General features: G+C 44.0%; 1 protein-coding gene across 1 annotated transcript in view; it reads left to right on the top strand.

Moving 5' to 3' along the window:
- DGKG (diacylglycerol kinase gamma) overlaps positions 1 to 21856 on the top strand; it is a 115705-nt gene that overhangs the window by 51399 nt on the left and 42450 nt on the right. The window contains 13 exon segments of the mRNA XM_035132701.2: positions 3203 to 3252; positions 4463 to 4537; positions 4711 to 4830; positions 9114 to 9231; positions 9728 to 9816; positions 11095 to 11211; positions 12100 to 12198; positions 15389 to 15505; positions 16360 to 16433; positions 17720 to 17794; positions 18894 to 18979; positions 20970 to 21059; positions 21561 to 21721. Of these exon segments, the coding sequence (XP_034988592.2) occupies positions 3203 to 3252; positions 4463 to 4537; positions 4711 to 4830; positions 9114 to 9231; positions 9728 to 9816; positions 11095 to 11211; positions 12100 to 12198; positions 15389 to 15505; positions 16360 to 16433; positions 17720 to 17794; positions 18894 to 18979; positions 20970 to 21059; positions 21561 to 21721 (1271 nt within the window).

Below are 21856 nucleotides of genomic sequence, written 5' to 3' on the forward strand. Positions count from 1 at the left end.
CACAAATTCTTACATTTTAAGCAGTTTCCAATTTGATTTGGAAGGGACCTTTTAATAATAATAATAATAACAACAATAAACAACTTTGGAGACAATCCAGTTATTTTGCATGCAGTACTGATTGCTCCCGTTAAAAGAAGTGAATTCTAACATGGAGGGAGATGAAAGCTCATCAATCAGTTTCCATACAAACACTTTGCAGAGCTGACTCACATAACCACGGAGCTTATCATGGCTGTTTTCCTTCTCCTTCTTCTCCCTTGGATGGCTCTGAATTTGTGCCAAGCTGACTGTGTGACTCATTTGCCATTAGAAACCCCAGAGTCATTTTGCGCACCAAAGGGCAGGTTAATTAGGAAAATATTACTCAGCAGAATACTGTAGGATCCTCCTCACAGGATCAGCTTCAGCTTGGGAATCATAATGTGGATAACCCGCTCCAGGGATAAAATTGTGCCCAGGAACTTTTCAAAATGTCACAGCAGGAATGGAAATGTGTTGTTGGAATTGGCCTCTGGAAAGAGCATCGCTGACATGTAGACAGATGAATAGGCACTGAAATATACTCGGAGTCCTGTAGTGACTTCATGCTCCTTATTGCAGCTTGTAAAACAGTGAATGAAATGCCCCCCCCCCAAAAAAAAACCCTCAGGCTTTTATATACATTATTTACACAATAAGTCCCCCCTGATTGGCTGATTCTGCTTTCCTCCTGGAGCCTGATTGGTCTTTTCCTGCAGGCCGATCAGTTGTTGCATTCTAGGATCCTACTTGCCTATTGTTCTAGGATCCAAGCTTAACATAACAGGCACCCTGGTCACAGGGCTTGCCTGTTTAAAAGGATACTTACATGTCTAAGAAGAAGGGTGTTTCTGTTTTTCATTTTGTTTTTTGTAACTACTAAATAGGTTTCTTCTAGGGCAAAGTTGCCCGTCTCTTCTCATTACCTGCACAATTCAAGTATTGCACAAAAAGTGTGGTTTGCTTCATGGATTGAGCTGGTTATCATGATCTGAATGAAAAGCAAGAGATGAAAGAGGGTACCTAGAAATTGTGCTATGAGGAGGAGGAGGAAGGCAAGCTAGTACTTATTTATTACTCTCTACAATGCACCGTGACAAAGCCATGGGAAATAGTTTATGACTGTTACATTAGCATTTCAGGAAACTGTGCAAGGCTGCCCTCTGGTGCCCTTGGCTTGTTTTTCTTCTGCTTTTTAATTGTTCTTAAAAGACACCACGAAATGATGGATACGACATCTCTGTTTATCAAAGAATTTTTGCAGGAAGCTTTCATAAAAGAAACGCCCCACAGTCAGTTTCTTTCAAGTGGTCACCTAACAAAAATTATTTGAAACTGACATTATATGGAGCAAGCCAAGCAACTGAAGAGTCATAGCACACGGAGAATGTGGAGGTCAATAGATAGATCACAACTCAACACGGCACCAGGAATATAAGTGAGGATTAAAGCACAGTACGCAAAGCAGCACTGAGATCAGCAGGCAGGATAGCTCTGATGAAATAACATTGCCATGAAGATAGGACCAGATAGGTGTTGCAACCAATGAATGTTACTTTTTTGCCAGATAAATCTCTGTTTTGCTGGTTGGTTGGTTGATTTTGGCATTCCTTATTATTGTAATTTTTCCTGCATGTTAAACCAGCTGTTAACGATGCCCAAGGTTGGCTCCAAGCAGTGGCAGAGGAAGCCGCTCAGGCGCCTGGGGTGGCGCACCCAGGGGCGGGGCGAGCCACCCATAGGGGCAGGGCGCACCGTGGGGCCTCCAGCGTCTGCCTGCCTCCTCCCACTCAGCTGCTCTACAGCTGGGGGGGGGAAGCAGTGGGTGGACCATTTGGGCAGCGTGGAGCCTGTGCCAGGAGAGACGCAGTGACTCGAGCTCACTGCAGGCCCCGCAGTGAGTGCTGCCAGGCATTTTGTCACCCGGTTCAGACTGCACCCCACTTCCTCCACCCCTGGCTCGAAGTCTGAGGAGCAAAGTGCTCATTGGCTCCATCCTCCATCAGTGGACTATGCTGGGCTTACCTGGCAGCACAGAGTAATGTTTATGGAATATCTACTTCTTGATCCAGACTCAGAATTCCATAGTGTTGGGGACTAAGCATAGGCTGCTCAAGCCCAAGACTTAGAGTAGGCAAAAAAGGGGGAAAGGGAATTCTGGAAGGAAGAACGCCAGTCTGCATGTAGTTGTAAACGAGGAACGGATACTAAAATAAAGGTGCCATCTAATAAGCACAGCCCAGGTTCTTATTTCTAATGATCTTAGGCCTTTTAACATGACACTCTGCCCTCCAAGCAATGCAAAGCTAATAAGTCTAGTTGCCATTTAATACCCCACAAATTTTAACTGGGGGAGGGATGTGATAGTGGCTAGACCCCACCACCTGGTACTGCTAGGAGCACCAGATCACACACATAAAATCAAAGCGGCATCCGTAGTTCTTCCCACCAGGCTGTTGGCACCCTGGCAACTGCCTAATGATGCCAAGTGTTGGTGCTTGCACTGCCCAGGCTGTGCACTTACTTATATTTAGTTCACTGATGAGCATGTTCAGAAAACATAAGATATATGAAATAGGTAGAATAGGTGTCACTTGCTTGTTTAAGTGCAGGTAGGGTTTGGTGTATCATAAAATCTTTTAGTAGGGCCTCTGTTTGTCAGGCCAGAACCAAAACCTGACTGCACTCAACCCTAGCCAGTTGTCTAAGCTTGCACATGACTTCACAGGGCAAATATTTCGGTCTAGGTGCTGATGGGAAATGAACAGTGAAGGGCTCTCAACATCAACGAATGCGCTACTCCAATAGGAAGAGTGTAGCTGGAAGAGAGGTACCCAGCCAATCCCTTCGGCACTGGAAAATTAGTGTGGTTTAATAACATTCGCTTTCTTTAAAAAGTATGTAGAGTATGGGGCCAATGGACAATCCCCCAAGGCCAAAGATCCCCCTGGAAAGCAACTTGGACAACTCCCAAGGGCTGCAGTTTCATTTCCAGCCAACTCCAGCAAGGAACTCTCAGCCTGGTCTCTCTCCCCACCCTCCCTCCAGGGCCAAACTAGACATGATGCTAAACATGCCATTACCAAACATGTCTATGGATTTGCTTCCTTCTTCTTTTTTAAAAAAAGCAAAATATGTGGCCCACACTACATGCTTGCCCTTAATTTGTGTTCTCTTGCAGTTATGTTTCGCCTCTATGACACAGATGGCAATGGCCTCCTGGACAGCTCGGTAAGCCATCTCTCAAATCAGTACCCTTCTCGAGAAGGTGAGGACACAAGTCTTTCTAAATCTCTGGAGGCCTCCCCATGTGCAGAGGATCATATGCGCATCTGTGATATCTGATTGGTCTCTGGGTCAAGCTCCTAGGTCTCGGGGCAGGGGAGGGGGTTCGGGTGTGGCACCAGCAAGCCATTCATAAGCCATTCCTATGCTTATCTAGTGGTGGCGGCAGTACGGCAGTGTGGCTGAGTTTAGCCATTCAGTTTCCCAGTTTTTCAGATGTAGCCTTGCTCCAAAGCATTATTGGAAACCCAACTGCTCCTTTTAATGTTGGTGATAGTGGCAGCAGCACCAATGGAGGGAGGGCATCAGTGGCAAATGTAAGGGGACCTTTAGCTGCTTGATGCCCAGGACCCACTCAAGCCTGATGCCTCCCACCCACCCACCCACCCACCCACACATCTTTGATACAGCTTTTTGAGGATGTCAAGGCCTTTAATGAAGCTTAGGTATGCTGGACTTCCTATTAATTTTCTTAACAGTGTATTGGCTTGAGTTCCCTTATTTCTTATTAGAAATTACATACAGTGGTACCTCGGGTTAAGAACTTAATTTGTTCTCGAGGTCCGTTCTTAACCTGAAACTGTTCTTAACCTGAGCTTAACTTTCTTAACCTTCTTAACTTTAGCTCATGGGGCCTCCCGCTGCTGCCGCGTCACCGGAGCATTTCTGTTCTCATCCTGAAGCAAAGTTCTTAACCTGAGGTACTATTTCTGGGTTAGCGGAGTTTGTAACCCAAGGTACCACTGTACAATTCCTGCTATTTTTCTGTGTGCGACACATAGTATTATATATCACCCTTGAGCAAGTTCTTCAATGGAATTATCCTCACAGCCTCCAAGAACGAAAAACTGAACCCACATAGCTGCATCATAAAGACAGAATGCCTTCCTTGTGTAGTGATATATGTTTGCAATGTCAGCATATGCAATCACATTACTACATTACTGTAAATCCAGGGTGGGGAAGCTGGTGGTCCTCCAGATGTGTCTAGGCTGCAGCTACCATCATCTCTGTCCATTGATCATAATGGCTGGAGCTGATGGGAATTAGAAGCTCAAGCAACATCTGGAGGACCACAGGTTATCCAGACCTGCTGAAGATGTGCACACATCTACATTCCCCCCCCACTTCCTTTCTGTCTTATTTCTGAAACCAGGAGCTGGATCGTATTATCAATCAGATGGTTCATGTAGCAGAATACCTTGAGTGGGACTCCACAGAACTGAGGCCGGTGAGTTTCATTCGTATACATGTCTCTGCTGAGCATGGTCAGAATTAAGTCATGAAGGCTCTCTTGCCTGTACCCTTGAAGATCTGCTATAGATCCTACCAATGGCATAACTTTTGTTTGGTGGGTTGAGGGAGGATCTGTTGATTCTAATTAGATTTTGTCTTCTTCTACAGATCTTGAAAGAGATGATGGAAGAAATAGACTATGATCATGATGGAACTGTGACGCTGGAAGAGTGGATTCGGGGTGGCATGACCACTATTCCTTTGCTGGTTCTGCTGGGCATGGAAACTGTGAGTAGCTGGTCTAACTTCAGAGAAGATGAGCCAAAAGATGTTCAACTGAGTAGTAGTAAAAAAAAAGTAGCTAGTCAAGATTTTTCTTCTCTCTCAATGAGGGTTTAAAAATGTGATACACCCAGTTTCTTTCTACTTGTATATTTGGTTCAAAAACATTATGGCACTTCAAAATGTGAGTAGATTCAACAAATGCTTGTATTTAAAGCAGGTATGGGGAACCTCCAGATGTTCAGAGAATCATAGAATTGTAGAGTTGGAAAGGACCCCCCCAAGGGTCATCTATGCAATGCAGGAATCTCAACTAAAGCATCCATGACAGATGGCCATCCAACTTCTGCTTTAAAACCTCCGAGGAAGGAGAGTCTTCAATCTTTCTAGGGAGTCTGTTCCACTGTTGAACAGCTTTTACCCCATCAGTAAGCTCTTCCTGATGTTTAGTTGGAAACTGAATCGGTTTGTTCGAGTCCTACCCTCTGAAGCAGGCCAAAACAAGCTTGCTCCATCTTCGACATTGTTGGACTCCAGCTTCCACCAGCCCCATCACCAATGTTGTAACCCAGCAACATCTCGGGAATCATTGGTTCCCCACCCCCAATTTAAAACATTGATGTGTATAAGGGAGAAGGCACCACCGCTCAGTGGTAGAGCACCCACGTTTCATGAAGAAGGCTCCTGGTCCAGTCAAAAGGATCTTTGGCAGCAAGTGCTGAGAAAGAGGCTTGCTTAGAACCATGGAGAGATGCTGCCAGTCAGGGAAAATAGGAGGTGAGTTATGATGTTATAAATGCGTTATAAATATGTGACACCAGGGGGCGCTATACAGCAGTCAATGGAAAATTGCTTTGAGAGCTATATAGCGGATTTTTTCTTAGCATTTTTAAAGATCAGTGTAGATCCAGCCTTAGTGTTCATGTGATCATAAAGGGAGAGTGTTGGGTGACTGCCGCCCACAGCTTCTTGGTGGGATAAAAAAGACTGATTTAAGAGTCAGATCCCTTATTCAGTATCAATGCGTATTTGAGGAACAGGAATTCTTTGGGAACAGGAATCAAATAAACTTGGTGGATCCACGTTTGGCAAGGCAACTAAATGTGTTAATGTTAATACATACCATTGCTCATGCATACCAAGATGTTTTGCCTCCCCCTGTTGTTTTGACTGTAAAACAGCACAGATGATGGCTCTGCTACATTCAGGGAAAGATACTTAAATCACTTGTGTTGTCAAGGTCAACAGTCAAACATAGGTCTTAATAGCTTACAGGTGCAGTTCTCAAGGAGCATCTTTTGCACAAGCCCTTTTGAGACAAACAGAACTTTAAAAAGAGCACAGAATAAAGTCAATGATAGCAAAGGAAAAGAACAAAAGTTTTTGTTAATACAGCTACTTTCAAAAGTAAAACCACACGAGGGCAGCAGAATGTCAAAAGTCAGATTCTCAAACAGCATCTGTTCTTTACAAGGAAAATAAATGAACTGCTGCTGGCATTCAATAAATTTGTTAACAGAATTATAACAAGAATTATAACAATTATAAAAAGAAAAAAATAAGGAGGCAAATGTAGCTTACTTTAATAAAGATAGAGGTTAGATGTAATCAAGTAGTTTTGGGTTGTGAACCTCTTTTCGTTTTGTTTAATTTCATATTCTGCCACTTCAAAGCCTGAGCCCCCCACTGATCATTCAGAAACATAGATAACCAATTTCAGATCCTGAAGGAAGTGCTGCCTGGGACACCCAACCTCAGGAAGTTCTTATTCTGCCTCAACTCTCTAATCCTGCAACCCAAAAGTCCCAATTTAGCCACCAAAGACCACATTTGGTTGCAGATGACCTATCCTACCTGGCCACATGGGTCTCTTAAGTCCTTGGTCCTAGGAACTCCTGGAATTGGTTAACCATTCACAGTCTCTCATTCATTTGTCTCCTGGACCATGACATCCAGTTCTAACATTTCCTGGCTGGCTCCCATCAGCCCCAATTAGTAGGCATTGCTTTGCCTGTCCTTACAGAGTATTCCCTATCATATGCCTTTCTATATAGCGAATGGTTTGGTTGAAATTCATTTTAAAAAAGAAGAAGAAGAATCTGCAGATTGTACAATGGGCCCTTGATGGCCATGCTCATGAAGCTCTTGTGATGCATATTGGGTATTTGTGTGGACAGTTTTTTCTCAATTTGGGGGTAGAGATCCCTGTGCCATGACAAGAACTAGATGTTTATAAAGACATTCCGCAATGGGAGGAAGTGTCACTCACTCTATAAGGGGGCTACTAAAGCCAGCTTTTTGATTTTGGTTTTTTTTTAATTTTTATTTTTGAGCTGCTAAGCAGAGCAGCATTTTGCAAGTATTGATGTGGCATACGTAGGCGTGTGTGACTTTGGGAAAAAGCACTTGGAGGAATCCATTTTCACACATTCTTCTTATGTGCACAAAGGAATAGCTTTTCTGAGTAGGAGGTGAGAGAGTTATTTGGTTTGGTGCTTAGAAGCTTCCACTCAAGTTCTTATGTGCCAAATGGAGAGACCAGTTACCACCACCACCATTCAGAAGAGAGTTTTTGAGGTTATCTAACATTCATGCCTGTAATAAAGGATGACTAGGTGCCTTTGTTCTACTTGCATTCATGCTGTCATATTTGACTCATCGTTCTCTCCATCGAACCTTTCTTCAGATAATACCATTTCAAATAACTACGGTCGAGCCTTTATTGCCCATTTATTCTTAATATCTCTTCAATGTCCCTTGGAAATTTGTGAAACTTGCCTGGCTAGAAAACATGGTAGAGCAAAAACAAAAACAAAAAACTAATTAGTGTGTTACAATGGTCATACCGTAGTATAGAAATAATTTCGATAGATACTGCCTTCAAGCTGCGGAAAATCTAGCACCTTTACAGACTTTCTGTTTCCTTTTTAAATGGTCCCATGTGGTCCCATGGCCTGCAAGAAGATCAAACCTATCCAGTCTTAAGGAAATCAGCCCTGAGTGCTCACTGGAAGGACAGATCCTGAAGCTGAGGCTCCAATATTTTGCCCACCTCATGAGAAGAGAAGACTCCCTGGAAAAGACCCTGATGTTGGGAAAGATTGAGGGCACAAGGAGAAGGGGACGACAGAGGACAAGATGGCTGGACAGTGTTCTCGAAGCCACCAACATGAGTCTGACCAAACTGCGGGAGGCAGTGCAAGACAGGAGTGCCCGGTGTGCTCTGGTCCATGGGGGTCACGAAGAGTCGGACACGACTAAACGACTAAACAACACAACCACACTAAACAAATAGTATAGATAATGATACACCATAAAATCTTTCTCTTGTATGTTAATACACTTTGTATAATTTGTTTCTTTGGATTTCATAGTTGCTTGGAAATAGTAGGGTCACCGTGGCTTACAATGGGGTAAGCGGTGCAAATTTTTAAAAACGCTTAATCCTCTAATTTGGCTTGATAGTTCACAGTCATTGACAGTGCAAAACTATACATGTCTATTCAGAAGCCAGTCCCATTTAGTTCAGTGGGATTTACTCCCAGGTAACGGCATCTATTTATTTAGGGCACTTGTAAAGGGGCCCCTGACCATCAGGTCCAGTCGTGTCCGACTCTGGGGTTGTGGTGCTCATCTCGCTCTATAGGCCAAGGGAGCTGGCGTTTGTCCGCAGACAGCTTACGGGTCATGTGGCCAGCATGACAAAGCTGCTTCTGGCAAACCAGAGCAGCACACAGAAACGCCGTTAACTTCCCGCCGGAGCGGTCCCTATTTATCTACTTGCACTTTGATGTGCTTTCGAACTGCTAGATGGGCAGGAGCTGGGACCGAGCAACAGGAGCTCACCCCGTTGCAGGGATTCGAACCACCGACCTTCTGATCAGCAAGCCCTAGACATTGTGGTTTAACCCACAGCGCCACCTGGGTATACCACTTAATAATTAGCATTTCTAAGTGAGGCTTGTAAAAAAAGAAACCATATACAGCACATATAGATTGCAGTCTAAATAAAATCTCTTTTATTATTATCAAGGGCTTTATGAAGATTTGTCTACATCATAACTAAGTTATTCTTTTACGTACATTTTCTAACCGGCATCCTCAAAAATGTTAGTAGGCTGTTGAGGCTGTAAATGGACCAGTTCAGACAATTGGTTTGCAAGTAGTTTACATTGCATTTCTGGTCATCCCGAGTTGAAAAGGTTATCCTGGAAAAGGTGCTGCAAGAGACGCCATCTCTCCTCTGTATCTTCCACTCCATCTCAATGGGCTTTTCCCCCTCCCTGCAGAATGTAAAGGATGATGGACAGCATGCATGGAGGCTGAAGCACTTCAAGAAGCCTGCCTACTGCAACTTTTGTCGCACTATGCTGCTGGGCGTCAGGAAGCAAGGCCTGTGCTGCTCCTGTAAGTGCAGAAACCCTCTGTTTTAATCCGACTTTTGGCTTTTAACGATCTATGGCCTTTTAGAGTGGGTGGGGTGTTTTAATATACGCCCCCCCCATTTTAATGTATGTATGGGACTTTTTTAAAAGTCATTTTTGTAAGTTGATTGAGTTGCCATGACAAAAAAAGTGACTAATAAATTTAATAAACAACAACAACACCAACACTCAAAACAGAGGTGAGAAAATGACTAAGGCAGGACCACCAAGTGAGTCTGTAGTCTCAGCTGGGTTTTAAACCTATTAGGTGAACACCCTGTGATGAGTACCACATCATGGATTAAGATAGTAGATAACGCATTGGGGGGGGGGTATTTTTAATTCTTCAATACAATCTCAAACAGATACATGAAATCTTGGTTCTAACAACCAATCCTGCCAAATAGCTGGAAACTGCTTGCCTTGAATATAGGGTGAACTTAGAGCTGCTCTCTTTTTCTTTTTCTTTTTCTCTACAGTCTGTAAATACACAGTCCATGAAAGATGTGTGTCCAAAGAGATTCCCCCCTGCATCAGCACTTATGTGAAATCAAAGAGAAATACAACTGTGAGTAAGGCATTCATGAATGCCTAGTGCATGTGTTCACTTATTGATGACCTTCCATCTAAGGCAGGCCATCTGCTATGCAGATCATGCTGCCCACACAGTCATGGGCCCTACTATTGTGCCAAGAAGAACCTGTATTTTATAGGCTACCACACTTCACCCAATTGCCATACTGCTGGAATAGTTCATAAGTATCAAACTGAAAAGGGAGGAATCTGCCTTCTGGGCACCTGTTCCAGATATGGCTACGTACTTCTCCAGAGGAGGTTCAGCAAGCAAATGCTCAACAGCAAAACATTGAGGCCCATTTCTGGCAGCAGAGTCCTACGTTCTTAGAGCTCAGCAGCTCCAGGTTCCCTGAGCTCTGAATGAAGGCATCTACCCCAGGGCCGTCTTAAGCGCCCTTGGTGCCATGGTGCGCCGGATCTCTCCGGCGCCCTTCCGCCCCGTTTCCTAGCGTGGTGGGCGGGTGGGCGCGGCGCTGCTGCACGGCGGGCGGGCGGGCAGGCACAGCGCGATCTCTCCGGCGCCCTCCCGCCCCGTTTCCCAGCGCGGTGGGCAGGTGGGCGCCGCGCGCAGCTGCGCAGCGGACCGGCCGGCCAGCGGGCGGGCGCAGCTCACGGCGCCCTCCTGGCGGGCCGGCGCCATAGTGCCCTGCGCCACCGGGGGTCTATGTAGAGCCGGCCCTGATCTGCCCCCAGGATGGTCATCAGCCCTGTCATTAGATGTATAAGAAAATTGTGCTGGAACTCTAGCTGGGTTTGTAGTCGGAGAGAGAGCAGCACATTAAAAAACATTGGCCAGAGTTGCAGCTGGTACCAGAAGCTGTACTAAAACATAGCTGAGAGGTCAAGACAAAGCAGAAACAGAGGCTGCAAAACTGGAAAAGAACTCAGAGAAGCAATGGAGAAAGTCAATGGTTTTTTGATTGTGCATGCCCATGTAGTGCTCCACATGTGAGCACGTCATTGTGGTATTATGGCTAAAATATCCATCTAATATTCTATACCAATGGCTTTTAAAATTGTGAGTAGCCTGCCTTATAATGCAGTGTTTAGCTGAAGGTTCATGAGACACCACGATAGTTGGATCACAGACTCCCCCCCCTGAACTTCCCCATTCCTTTCTTTATCCCATGCTTCAAAAGCATATCCTGAAACATTTGAAGGAATAACGATTCTGATGCTCATTCAGGAGCATTACTTCTTCTTCTTTGCCTCGTATTTAGTGCCTGCATTTCTTTTCCAGCATGGATCACCTTGTCTCATGCATTTCTAGGTCATGCAGCACACATGGATTGAGGGGAACTCTCCAGCCAAATGTGATCGTTGTCATAAAAGCATCAAGAGCTACCAGGGCATTACCGGACTACATTGTGTATGGTGCCAAATCACAGTGAGTACGTGAAGCAAGTGTGGTGGTATTTTTTTAAAGAACACTAAGCTGTTCAAGGCAAGTCACCTCCTACATCAGCAGGCCATGTTTCTTCTATATTGGGCAATAATCACGGCATGCCTGTGAATAAATAAGAAACCTGTTCCTCGGTTTTTCTCCCGGTTGTGAAAATGGTCACGACACTGAATATTGTTGAGAAGCCATGGAATGTGATTGAACTTTGTTACTTGCTTGATTTGGTAGGATGAGCCTGGGATCAAATACAGAAGGCATCTTGCACATATAGAATTCATTCCACTATCTATAACAGGCATCTCCAAACTTTGGCCCTCCAGATGTTTTGGACTACAATTCCCATCATCCTTGACCACTGGTCCTGTTAGCTAGGGATCATGGGAGTTGTAGACCAAAACCTCTGGAGGGCCGCAGTTTGGGGGTGCCTGTATAAGTTGGTTTAGTCCACTCACCCTGACATATTTCCCCAGTTAAGAAAGGCTACATTTGATCTTGGTGCTCCCAAATCAGCAGACCCCCATCCACAGGGACCACATATGAGGCTATTTTTTATATTTATTCATCTTTTTCCATAACGTTACCATAACTGAGCCAGTGAATCCTAGGATTCCTTCTGTTTGATAGTTACCTAACCTCCAATACGTCTTCTTTTCTTCCCCCTCCCCAGATTTGCATTCCCACTATATATGATAACGATCCCCTCTTGTCTTCTGACATTTCCAATATGTAATGTAATATTAGCCAGGAAATATTTATTTATCTTGTTTATTAATGCCAGTTAACTGGTAGAGAAACCACCTTGCCATTACTTGTAACAACCTTCCTTTTTATGGATAAATTTAAAGAGAATTTTTGTGCTGTGTTCTCTTGCAGCTTCACAACAAATGTGCCTCTCATGTGAAGCCTGAGTGTGATGGTGGGCAGCTCAAGGACCACATCTTATTGCCTTCGCACATCTGCCCAGTTGTTCTGGTAAATGAGCCTGCTTGACACCTATGAAATGGGCTTAATGATTGGCATTTTCTGTCTCACATATGAAGGCCGCTAGATGATGCTCTTTCAAAAACTTAAGATTTTCACCCCATCCAAACTGATTTTGTTAACTAAAAACCAAGGTACTTTCCTATAGAGCTGCTAGAGAATGCCTCTTATGTCCATTACTAGAAAGCTGGTGTGCCCCTAAAACAGCTGAATGACAAACTGCTTGCAATCTGGGTATTTTGTATCCAGCCACTGCTACTGCTACCATACTTTCCCACTACTCCATTAACTATATGCAGCTATCAGTTTACTAATAGTGAATTGAGGCTTGCTAGAAGAGGAAAATCACTCCAATTGCTTCAAGTAAATAATCATTAGCATACAGCCTTAGGCTTCGTTGCAGAAAAGAAAGTAGCAGAAAATAAAAACTCAAAGGAAGAGTGTTGTGCCGTATGATTGTAGTCTATGCACAAGCGTTTCCTCCTGTTAGAGGAGGCAGGGATAATGAACAAAACCAAGCAATCTACCTGGATCCTGAGCACCACATAGACTATTTTGGCAAGTGGGTAGGGCTGTCCGCCTGTCAATCACCTTATGTCAGGATGACATCAGATGACCCAAAGGAACATTTTCTCTCTCTTCAGGTGCTGCTCAAGTCTTGCCTGCAGAGGAGGGTCCTTTGCATTCAAAGGAAGAATCGGAAGCCAAATCTTCTCCATTTTAGCTACAGCTTCATTTTAGCTCCAAGTTTCCTGCACTTGACGTCTTACTGTATATGATGTCAAGTGTTGGAAAGGTGGGCATGGTCTGCCCACAGTGGCCTAGTGGGCCAACCTCCAAGGCCTGTCAGGCCTGATTAGGCTAGTAGGCTGGAGGTTGCCTATCCCTGTGTTAGAGCCACTTTGTGATTGCTTGGAATAGGCACAGGCACTCCAAGGTGTGCAAGAATGTAAGATGGACAGGCTCCAAAATGGCAATTGCTGAGAGATCTCCACACTTTTTGTAGTTTCTTACTCAGGTTTTGCATATAATCTTATTTTGTGGTTTGTGGTTTTGCATATGCTTTTAAAAGATTATTCTATCTTTGAAGGTTCCAGGGTGGGTTGCAACAATTAAAAGCACAATATTTGAAACACACCTCTGTAGGAAGAGAGCTCCACAACTTCCACAACTTAAGAAGTTTCCTCTTTCCTAATGATGAAACTGTGGTTTTACAAACATTTACTTTCAAATGCGATGTCTACTTTTTTCTGTGTTCAGAACGATGAGAAATGGGGAAATAGTGAAAGCTGTAATCGAGTCGCAGTGAAGAAAATGTATATGTGAGCTCAAAAATCATGAAAATGCCAGTGATCTGGATTGCACATTAAATATGGAGAACAGTAGCATTTTTTGAATTAATAACCATTCTGTGAATAAAGCTTAAAAACAGGAAATCAAGTTACCAGTCTATAGTACATTATCTATCTCTCTATCCTCAGATTTATATCCCACTTCAGAATCTATAAACTTGTAAATCCATGGGGGAAGAAACCCTTGGAATTGGGAGAGAAATTAAAATATACCTTAATACTTGCTAGTGGAAATGCAGCCACCCAAAATGCATAACAGAAGACCCAAAGTTAATGTATAATACATTAAATGCTGTCTGTCAAACAGTGCCATGATGATAAGCATTCAGTAATACATTTCATAAAGTCCTAACAGATTGTTTGGGCAAAAGCACTTACTTGACCTCCCAGAAAGCAGGTCATTGATTCTTACTGGGAGGAGGGGGGCGAGGGGGCAGCAAAGTCAGTGCAGTGCAAACGCCCCAGCTGAGCCAATGTGTTGCTCCTGCCAGTGCATTGGCACTGCACTGCCTTCCCTGCTGCCTTACCTTTCCCCCTCTCCCTCCTGGTAAGCAGCTGAGTGAGGCGTTCAGGTAAGCACCTCCGCCCCACCATGTCATCCACTACTGCTGCAAACAATCCTTGTTAATTTAGTGGTCCTGCGGTGAATCATATTGAATCAATCACTTCAACGGTGGCTTAAAATGATGGACACATTGATGGTTCCAAAGTTCAATATTTGACACGATCTCACAGTTCCACCATCTCCACATCTCGTAAACCCTATGGAAGGCCTATCCACTTTTACATTTGCTTCCAAAAGGGGCTCTTGGACACTTCTAAACATGGCAAACACCATACGTGGACTGCTTAAAACAGTGAATTGATTCAGAAGATTTAGAAGAGTCATCTCAGTTTTTGTTTTTTAAGCCGATATGGAACTCACTGAGCTGGCTGAGATGGCATATGGCTGTTATAATTTGGAACCCCATCATGGCCCAGGGTTTCCCTTTTGCCACTGCTAAGAAATAACAAAGCTGGGAATTAGATCCTAGTGAAGGAAGCCCTTGGAGAGACTTACTAAAGAATAAGGTTTTGGCTATTTTATTACCGGTATGTGGTGCTCTTTTCTGGATTTTTCTCATATTAACTTGTTCCTCTGTTACGATTGCTAGTCAGAATAATCTATGAGGTTTTGTGATGCTTTTAGTGTTGTAAAGCTGCTCTGAGAGCCAATTTTGGCTGAAAACTGCAGTATAAATATGATTAAACATAGGATGGTATAAATATTTTGGATTCATTCACTTTTCAGGTATCTAAACATCATGAAAGCTGCATCAGTGTTTAAAAATCCACGTTAAAAAGCTATCTTTTTTTAATATGTGTATGGGCCTCTCGGAAAGCTTCTCAGCTGTGCAGATTGTGGAATTTTGGAGTTAATATAAATCTTGGAACAACATCAGCCTGGGAAGCAAGTCAAGTATTGAACCTTGGAGCCATCATTGTATACACAACTTTCTAAACTACTTTTGGAATGACTGATTCTGGCTTTCAGTGCCATTCACTATGTGCTCACTGTATTCGGATAGGGTTTGCACTTCATGCAATGTATTATTGATGCTTTATCCGTATGTTTGTATTCTGTGTTGCTTGACAGACAATATTTTAATACAAAAGTTTAATACATTATTAAATTAACTCTTGGAGCTTTCATGGTCTTTCTGTTGTATTTCAGTACAGTCAGGAGGAAGTCATCCTTCCCACTTTGTTTATGTTGTCTGTGCTTCCCTGTTATTTGCTGGCCTTCATCCATGCTTCAAAGTCCTTTATGCATTTTCCCTATTCCAAAGGATAGGCAATCCCACCCAAGAAGATCAGACAGTGAATCGCCATCCAGCACATCCCCAGATGATACAACCCTGGCCTTCAGATACAACACCACCACGGTGGATGGGCATGGACTACAGGTAGACAGTTCACAGCTGCTGCTATCGTATCTATTTATTTGACTTCTGTCCTGCTCAACATGTGTGGTTCTTCCCATCCCTGCTGTATCCCAGCACCAGCCTGGTGAGATGGGTTAGACTGGAAGGTGGGGACTGCCCTAAGGTCACCCAAAGAGCTTCACGACTGAGTGAAGATTTGAACCTGCCCTTGTCCAGCACTCTAACCAGTACATCACACTTGCTCTCTCACACTTGTGAATGAGTGTGTGTGTGTGTACCTGCAGAATTATATTTTGTGCACCGTGCCTAATTTGCAGGCTAGTTGTGGAGGAAGGCATACCAGGGAGAAGATGTCATTCTGCACTGATCTCCCCATGAAGCTGGTTCTGGAATATACTTTGGGTGATACTCGCCCTGTTGAATTGTGCATGGTTAACAGATTAACCCTTGGAGCTCTCCCCACAGAACCCAAGCTTGCTGAAGCTCTGCTAACCTGATATTGTCTCAATAGCAATGCCTGCCTTGTCCTTTAAAGAGTTCAGTCTCCAGGCATATATCAGGAAGCGCACAAGAAGATACTAGTGGAGCATAAAGCAAACATTATTGAGTCAAAGGATATTAAACAGAGCTGAGCTCCTGAGGCTGTGGGTCGTGTGCTTAGAAAGCCATAGACAGAATAGGTCTGGATAAGAATAAGTGCAGAGACTGGTGGTTCCCAGCTTTCTCCAGATTCTGCTGACCCAACATGTTGCCAGTTGCATGGCTTACTTCCTCTGTGGCAGTGCCGTATGACTCATTCTCCCCCAATTTGCATGAATGATGTTTTGTATGCTGTATAAGGAGGCTCTTTGTTTGCTTTGTAATTTGCTTTCTAGATCACCCCTAAGCCTGGAACACATCCACTGTTGGTGTTTGTGAACCCCAAGAGTGGAGGGAGACAAGGAGAAAGGTATGGTTCCCTTCCCCCTATTGGAAAATTGTACCCTCTGCAGGATAGTGGTTTTGGGGACAGTAAATGCACATTTAGTAATCATTGTAAGTAATGCAAACATCTTCCCTTAAGGAAGTAATAGCAGAGAGATTGCATTTTCCCTGCAATCAGATGGCAACATTGTGTTGCTTGGGAAGTACCCCAGATAGCACTGAAGAAGAGTTTGGATTTGATATCCCGCTTTATCACTACCCGAAGGAGTCTCAAAGCGGCTAACATTCTCCTTTCCCTCCCCCCCCCACAACAAACACTCTGTGAGGTGAGTTGGGCTGAGAGACTTCAGAGAAGTGTGAGTAGCCCAAGGTCACCCAGCAGCTGCATGTGGAGGAGCGGAGACGCGAACCCGGTTCCCCAGATTACGAGTCTACCGCTCTTAACCACTACACCACACTGGCTCTCAATGTGGTTGCAAGGGTGTCACTGATACCTGTTATCTGGTGCCTGGGACATCACCAAGTCTTTGGCTTGGTAAGGACAACTGTAATTCAAAAGTATTTATGAAGCAAACATTTCAGAGAGGGAGCTTAGACATAGGAGAAAAGATTTCCAATTGGAAATTGTTTTATTTGTCTGCTTGATGATTGTTTGTAAATCTGAAAATTTAAATAAATTCATAATAAAGAAAAAGGAGAAAAGATGGGTCCACGATGCAGTAAACATCAATCCAAAAGGATCCTCCATTTTCTGAATATGAAGGTGGCAACTTTTGCTCCACTTATGGAGCTGCCCTGAGCAGGATGTGGTGTGGGTAGAGAGTAGCTGATGCTAAGAAAGTGTAATCATCTGCCTTGGATAAGGATAGGGGAGAAATTGGAATCTGTTCACATTTAAAGGCAAACTTCCCTAATTCTCACTTTCCAAAACAATGCACAAACTGATACACAGGCATCCTTCAAAAAATGTGCACTTCTTCAAATCTTGCCAAGTAATGAGTACAAAAATGCATATATTGCGGTAAAGTGTGCATTATAATAGGGGGAAATTGATTTGCAAAAATGTGTATTTTGGGGCAAAATTGCTTGCAAACATGTCATATTAGGAGAAATTTGCACTAAAATTCTGATGAATTTTCATGAGGACTTTTTTTAAAACAGAAGAAAAGAAAACTGGTGTGGAAATGTGGAGAACCTAAGACTGGAAAAATGAGAAACTGAGACATAGTGAAACTGACAGATTTCCCTCCTCCTAGCCTATACTCTCCTTTTTAGGGGCCATCACTTCTTGTTTTTCTTACTTACTTTCAGGGTTCATCGGAAATTCCATTATCTACTCAACCCCAGACAAGTTTACAACCTGGACCGAGGAGGACCGACTCCTGGGTATTGAAATCCATTGACCAAAATGCATCCATTTTGCTATCCTTACTATTCCCTCTTAGTTGTGCTGCCCATTCTCACTCCCCATTTCCTTTTTGCTCACCTTCCCTCTCCAGTTTCTCTTTCCACCTCCCTTCTCACTGAAGCTTCTTAACATACCTTAGCTTGAGGAACTCAGGCTGCTGCCAATTCTTTAGAATTATGCATGGCGCTCGTGCTAGAGTTTATGATATTTGCCATGTCTGTCTTAAGGCAATAAACCTTTGGGCTCTGGGACTCTACATACTCCTGATGGAATACCTTTGGATATTACACCTGAATACAAATTATACAATCCTGCAAAAGTTATTTGTGGCTAAGGCCTGTTGCACTGCTGTCAATTGGATGTTGTTGCAGCAACCAGCTGCTGGATCTTGTCCAAAGTTTGCATGGATTTTATAACAACAACAACAACAACTTGGTGCAGATCTTTCTTACTGTCATGTATTTCTTTATGGGTGTCTTCTTGAATGTGTGCTGTGCAGGTTGACTCTTCACTGGTTTTCCTTGTTTTGTTCTATTGCAAACTTGAGAATGAGCAAGAATTGCATGATTTTAGGACTTTGGAGAGCAGCAAGGCTGCTGTGCCTTTTTCACATTTGCTTTTGTGTGAGTTTAGATAAGATATCTTTATTGTCATTGTCCCCTTGCGGGAACAACAAAATTACTCGGTTGCTACATCCACTCAGATAAAGCATTCTGCATAATCCAAAATTACAAAACCTAATTAAAAACAGTAAATATAATACAAATAACAAGTAAAATAAGATGACTTCAAAGTCCAGGCTTTCCATATAAGGCCAAAATCGCTCTAGAGAAGAAACTGTTCTTGAGACGGCTCGTTCTTGCCTGCATAGTTCTATATCTCCGTCCCAATGGCAGGAGCTGAAAGAAATGGTGACCAGGGTGCGTTGGATCTCTTGATATGTCTAGTGCTTTTCTATGGCACCTGGTGGTATAGATTTGTTCTAAGGTGGAGAGTGAGATGTGGTGTTCTTTCTCATATATGGCAAGCAAGCTATTCTAAAGAGCTCCCCTATATTTTCCTTCTGCTTTCTCTTAGTTTAAATTTTTTCCGTGATGCTCCAGACTTCCGTATTTTGGCTTGCGGAGGAGATGGGACAGTTGGATGGATCCTGGACTGCATAGGTAAATTGGGATCCAGGGATGCTGTATGGATCAAAATACATTAGATTCACTGGATAGCTGATACACCTGGGCACCTACTATGTAAGAGTAGAGAGAGGGCTGTAGTAGGTCAGTAGCAGAGCACATACTTCCCCCGGCTCAGCCCCTGGCATCTGCAGGTAGGGCTGGGAAAGGCTACTGCATGAAACCCTGGACTTCTGCCAGGTGTGGACTATGCTGAGCCAGATGTACCAGATGTACCAATGGTCTGACTCCGACTCCAATATAAGACAGCTTCCTGTGTTCCTTTGAGGGGCTGAAATTAGAGTTCTTCCGCTAGCCAGAGTGAGGCAACCACCTCAGCTAGCAGGTGCTGGGAGGCAGGGAGCAGCAGGGAGGGACAGAGCTTTGTTGCACACAGCCTGCTCCGCTACCCTCTAACCTAGCCTGCTGCCCCTCAGGTGCTGTGGAGGACAGCATCCCATTGCTAGGATTGGTGCAAGAGTCAAGTTCCAGTCCAGTCAGCTGGAGCAGGAGAACATATTGGACTCAGGCAGCAAAATGTATTGGGCTGGCCCCATCTACATACACAGACTCAAACATTGCCTCTGTCCCATACAAGGATTATGAGGGTTTTGGAGCTCCGATGAGGATTCCAGGTTGTCCCATGCTTCAGACTACAAAATATCTTGGACCAGTCCTGTCTCCATGCACAGAACTCATCCACCAAGAAGACTCAAATGCATGTGAAATGTACTTTTTTAAAAAAAACACACACAAGTATTTAAGTGATCTTGGTGGTTGATTTGTCTTACGGGGATCCTCACTGTGTTTAGAACTGTATGCCCACACGCACCTCTGCCCCATATAATGATTATGAACAGAAAAGGAGCAGTCTGTAGCGTTGAAAATTCCAACTTGACAACCTGGTCACAATGATCTCCTCCTCCTCCCTCTGCCAGAAAGAGTAGCCAGATGCTCTTTCCCCCGCTACCGCCTCCCCAATTTGCATCTCCGCTAATATTGTCATTATTAGTCAGCATCTAATATTGAATGAAGTGTTGTGCAAATTGGAACAAAAGACAAGCCTCTGCAAATGGCTTACAACCTGACAAAGCAATACACACAGGCGATAAGAACTGAGAGGAGAAATGCCCTTGGTATCCACTGATAACAATGGGCCTCACTCCCAAGTGAGTATGCATAGGTTTGCAGACATATCATTTCTGTCCTCCCCACGGCAGGGCGTCCTTTCGCTCCTTCAGCGGAGTTCCCTTCTTTTGGCAGCATCATCCCAAGGATTTCCCTCCCTTGAAAGAAAGATGGATGTTGGCAACGAATGAGAAAGCGGGGGCAGCTGAAAGCATGTCTCTCATGCAGCCCAGAGACAGGGAGAGTTCTGTACTGTTGAAGTGCGCACAAGGAAAAGTTTGTAGCTGGGAAGACTCTGAGGCAAGGAGCCCAAGGAGGTGGACCTGCAGCAGGAGAGGGCTGAATTTCATATATTGATTGCAGGCACATTATAAAGAGGCTTTCCTGCCTCCCTTTTCTGAAAGTTGCACACATAGATTGGGTTGCAGGCTTGGTCTCCTGAATTTCTGAACTGAGGTCCAGGAGGTCAAGGAACTAGGGGTGGGTGTGGGTGGGAAATTAGTTTGGTTTACCTTTTAAGGCAAACCTACTTTATTCACACTTGCCGCACCAGTAAGCTAACTGAAATGAGGTTATCCTTTGAAATTTGCACTTCTCCGAATTTTGTGATGCAGTTCCCCAGCCAGAAATGTGCTCAGAAAGGTGCATGTTTGTGAAAGCAGCATATAAAACTACAATATATTAGGCCAAATTGCTTTCAAACACCAACACACCATGTATAGCCAGGGAATACAGCTGTAGTTCGTCCTGCCCCTGGGAAATCCTATCCTCATTAGCTCTGCTATGGCAGGTGATGTAGAAAAAGGAAAGTTGAATCCTGCAATCTGTTGGCTTCTAATGTCTGTTTTTCTTTTTGCAGATAAGATAAACATAGCAAAACACCCTCCTGTGGCTATCCTGCCCCTGGGAACAGGCAATGACCTTGCCCGCTGCCTATGATGGGGAGGAGGTAAGTATTTTGAGTCAGCCTAACACTGTAGGGTCATTCAGCACGACCTCACACCATGGCTTGCCACTGATCCCTCCTGACAGCAGTCCCATGTGCTGTTGAAACCTGTCAGCTGCTTCTAATCCCACTTGTCATTGTCCAGGCTTTGCACCACTGGAGATTGTCCATCACTGACAGCTCTTCAGAGTATACATTAAAAAAGAAAAGAAATCTTACCACACCCACCATGCAGCTTGCAATCTTACCCAAGCCACATCCATATCTACTGCACAGAGCATGGTTCCCCATTCACCACTGATGTTGCTGGGCCCAAATCATTGCCAGGATTGTTTCTACTTCTCTGCTTCTGATCACTTGGCCTTCTTTTATGGCTTTGCATAGCGCCGAGGCGTCCATTACCAGACTCTCTGTAACACAACTGTTTGCCCCATTAATGCTTGGCATATTCCACCCCTGACATTCTGTTCCTTACCATATGCCGTCCCTTTTTCCACTCTCAAGGTTATGAAGGTGGCAACTTAATGAAGGTCCTGAAGGACATTGAACACAGTGCAGAGGTAATGCTGGACCGATGGCAAATTGATGTCATCCCTATTGACAAAGAGGAGAATGGGGACCCTGTCCCTTACAGTATCATCAACAACTACTTCTCCATAGGAGTGGTAAGCACTGTCTGTACAGCTCTCGTTCCCATGACCTCCCTCCCTATTTCCCCTGTAGTATCAGAAGCCCTAGATATCTTTGTGTGCCAGACTGGAGATGGACAATAGGCTTTAGAGGTGATACAATGGCAGCAT

This window comes from Zootoca vivipara, chromosome 5 (assembly GCF_963506605.1).
Source record: "Zootoca vivipara chromosome 5, rZooViv1.1, whole genome shotgun sequence".
NCBI lineage: Eukaryota > Metazoa > Chordata > Lepidosauria > Squamata > Lacertidae > Zootoca > Zootoca vivipara.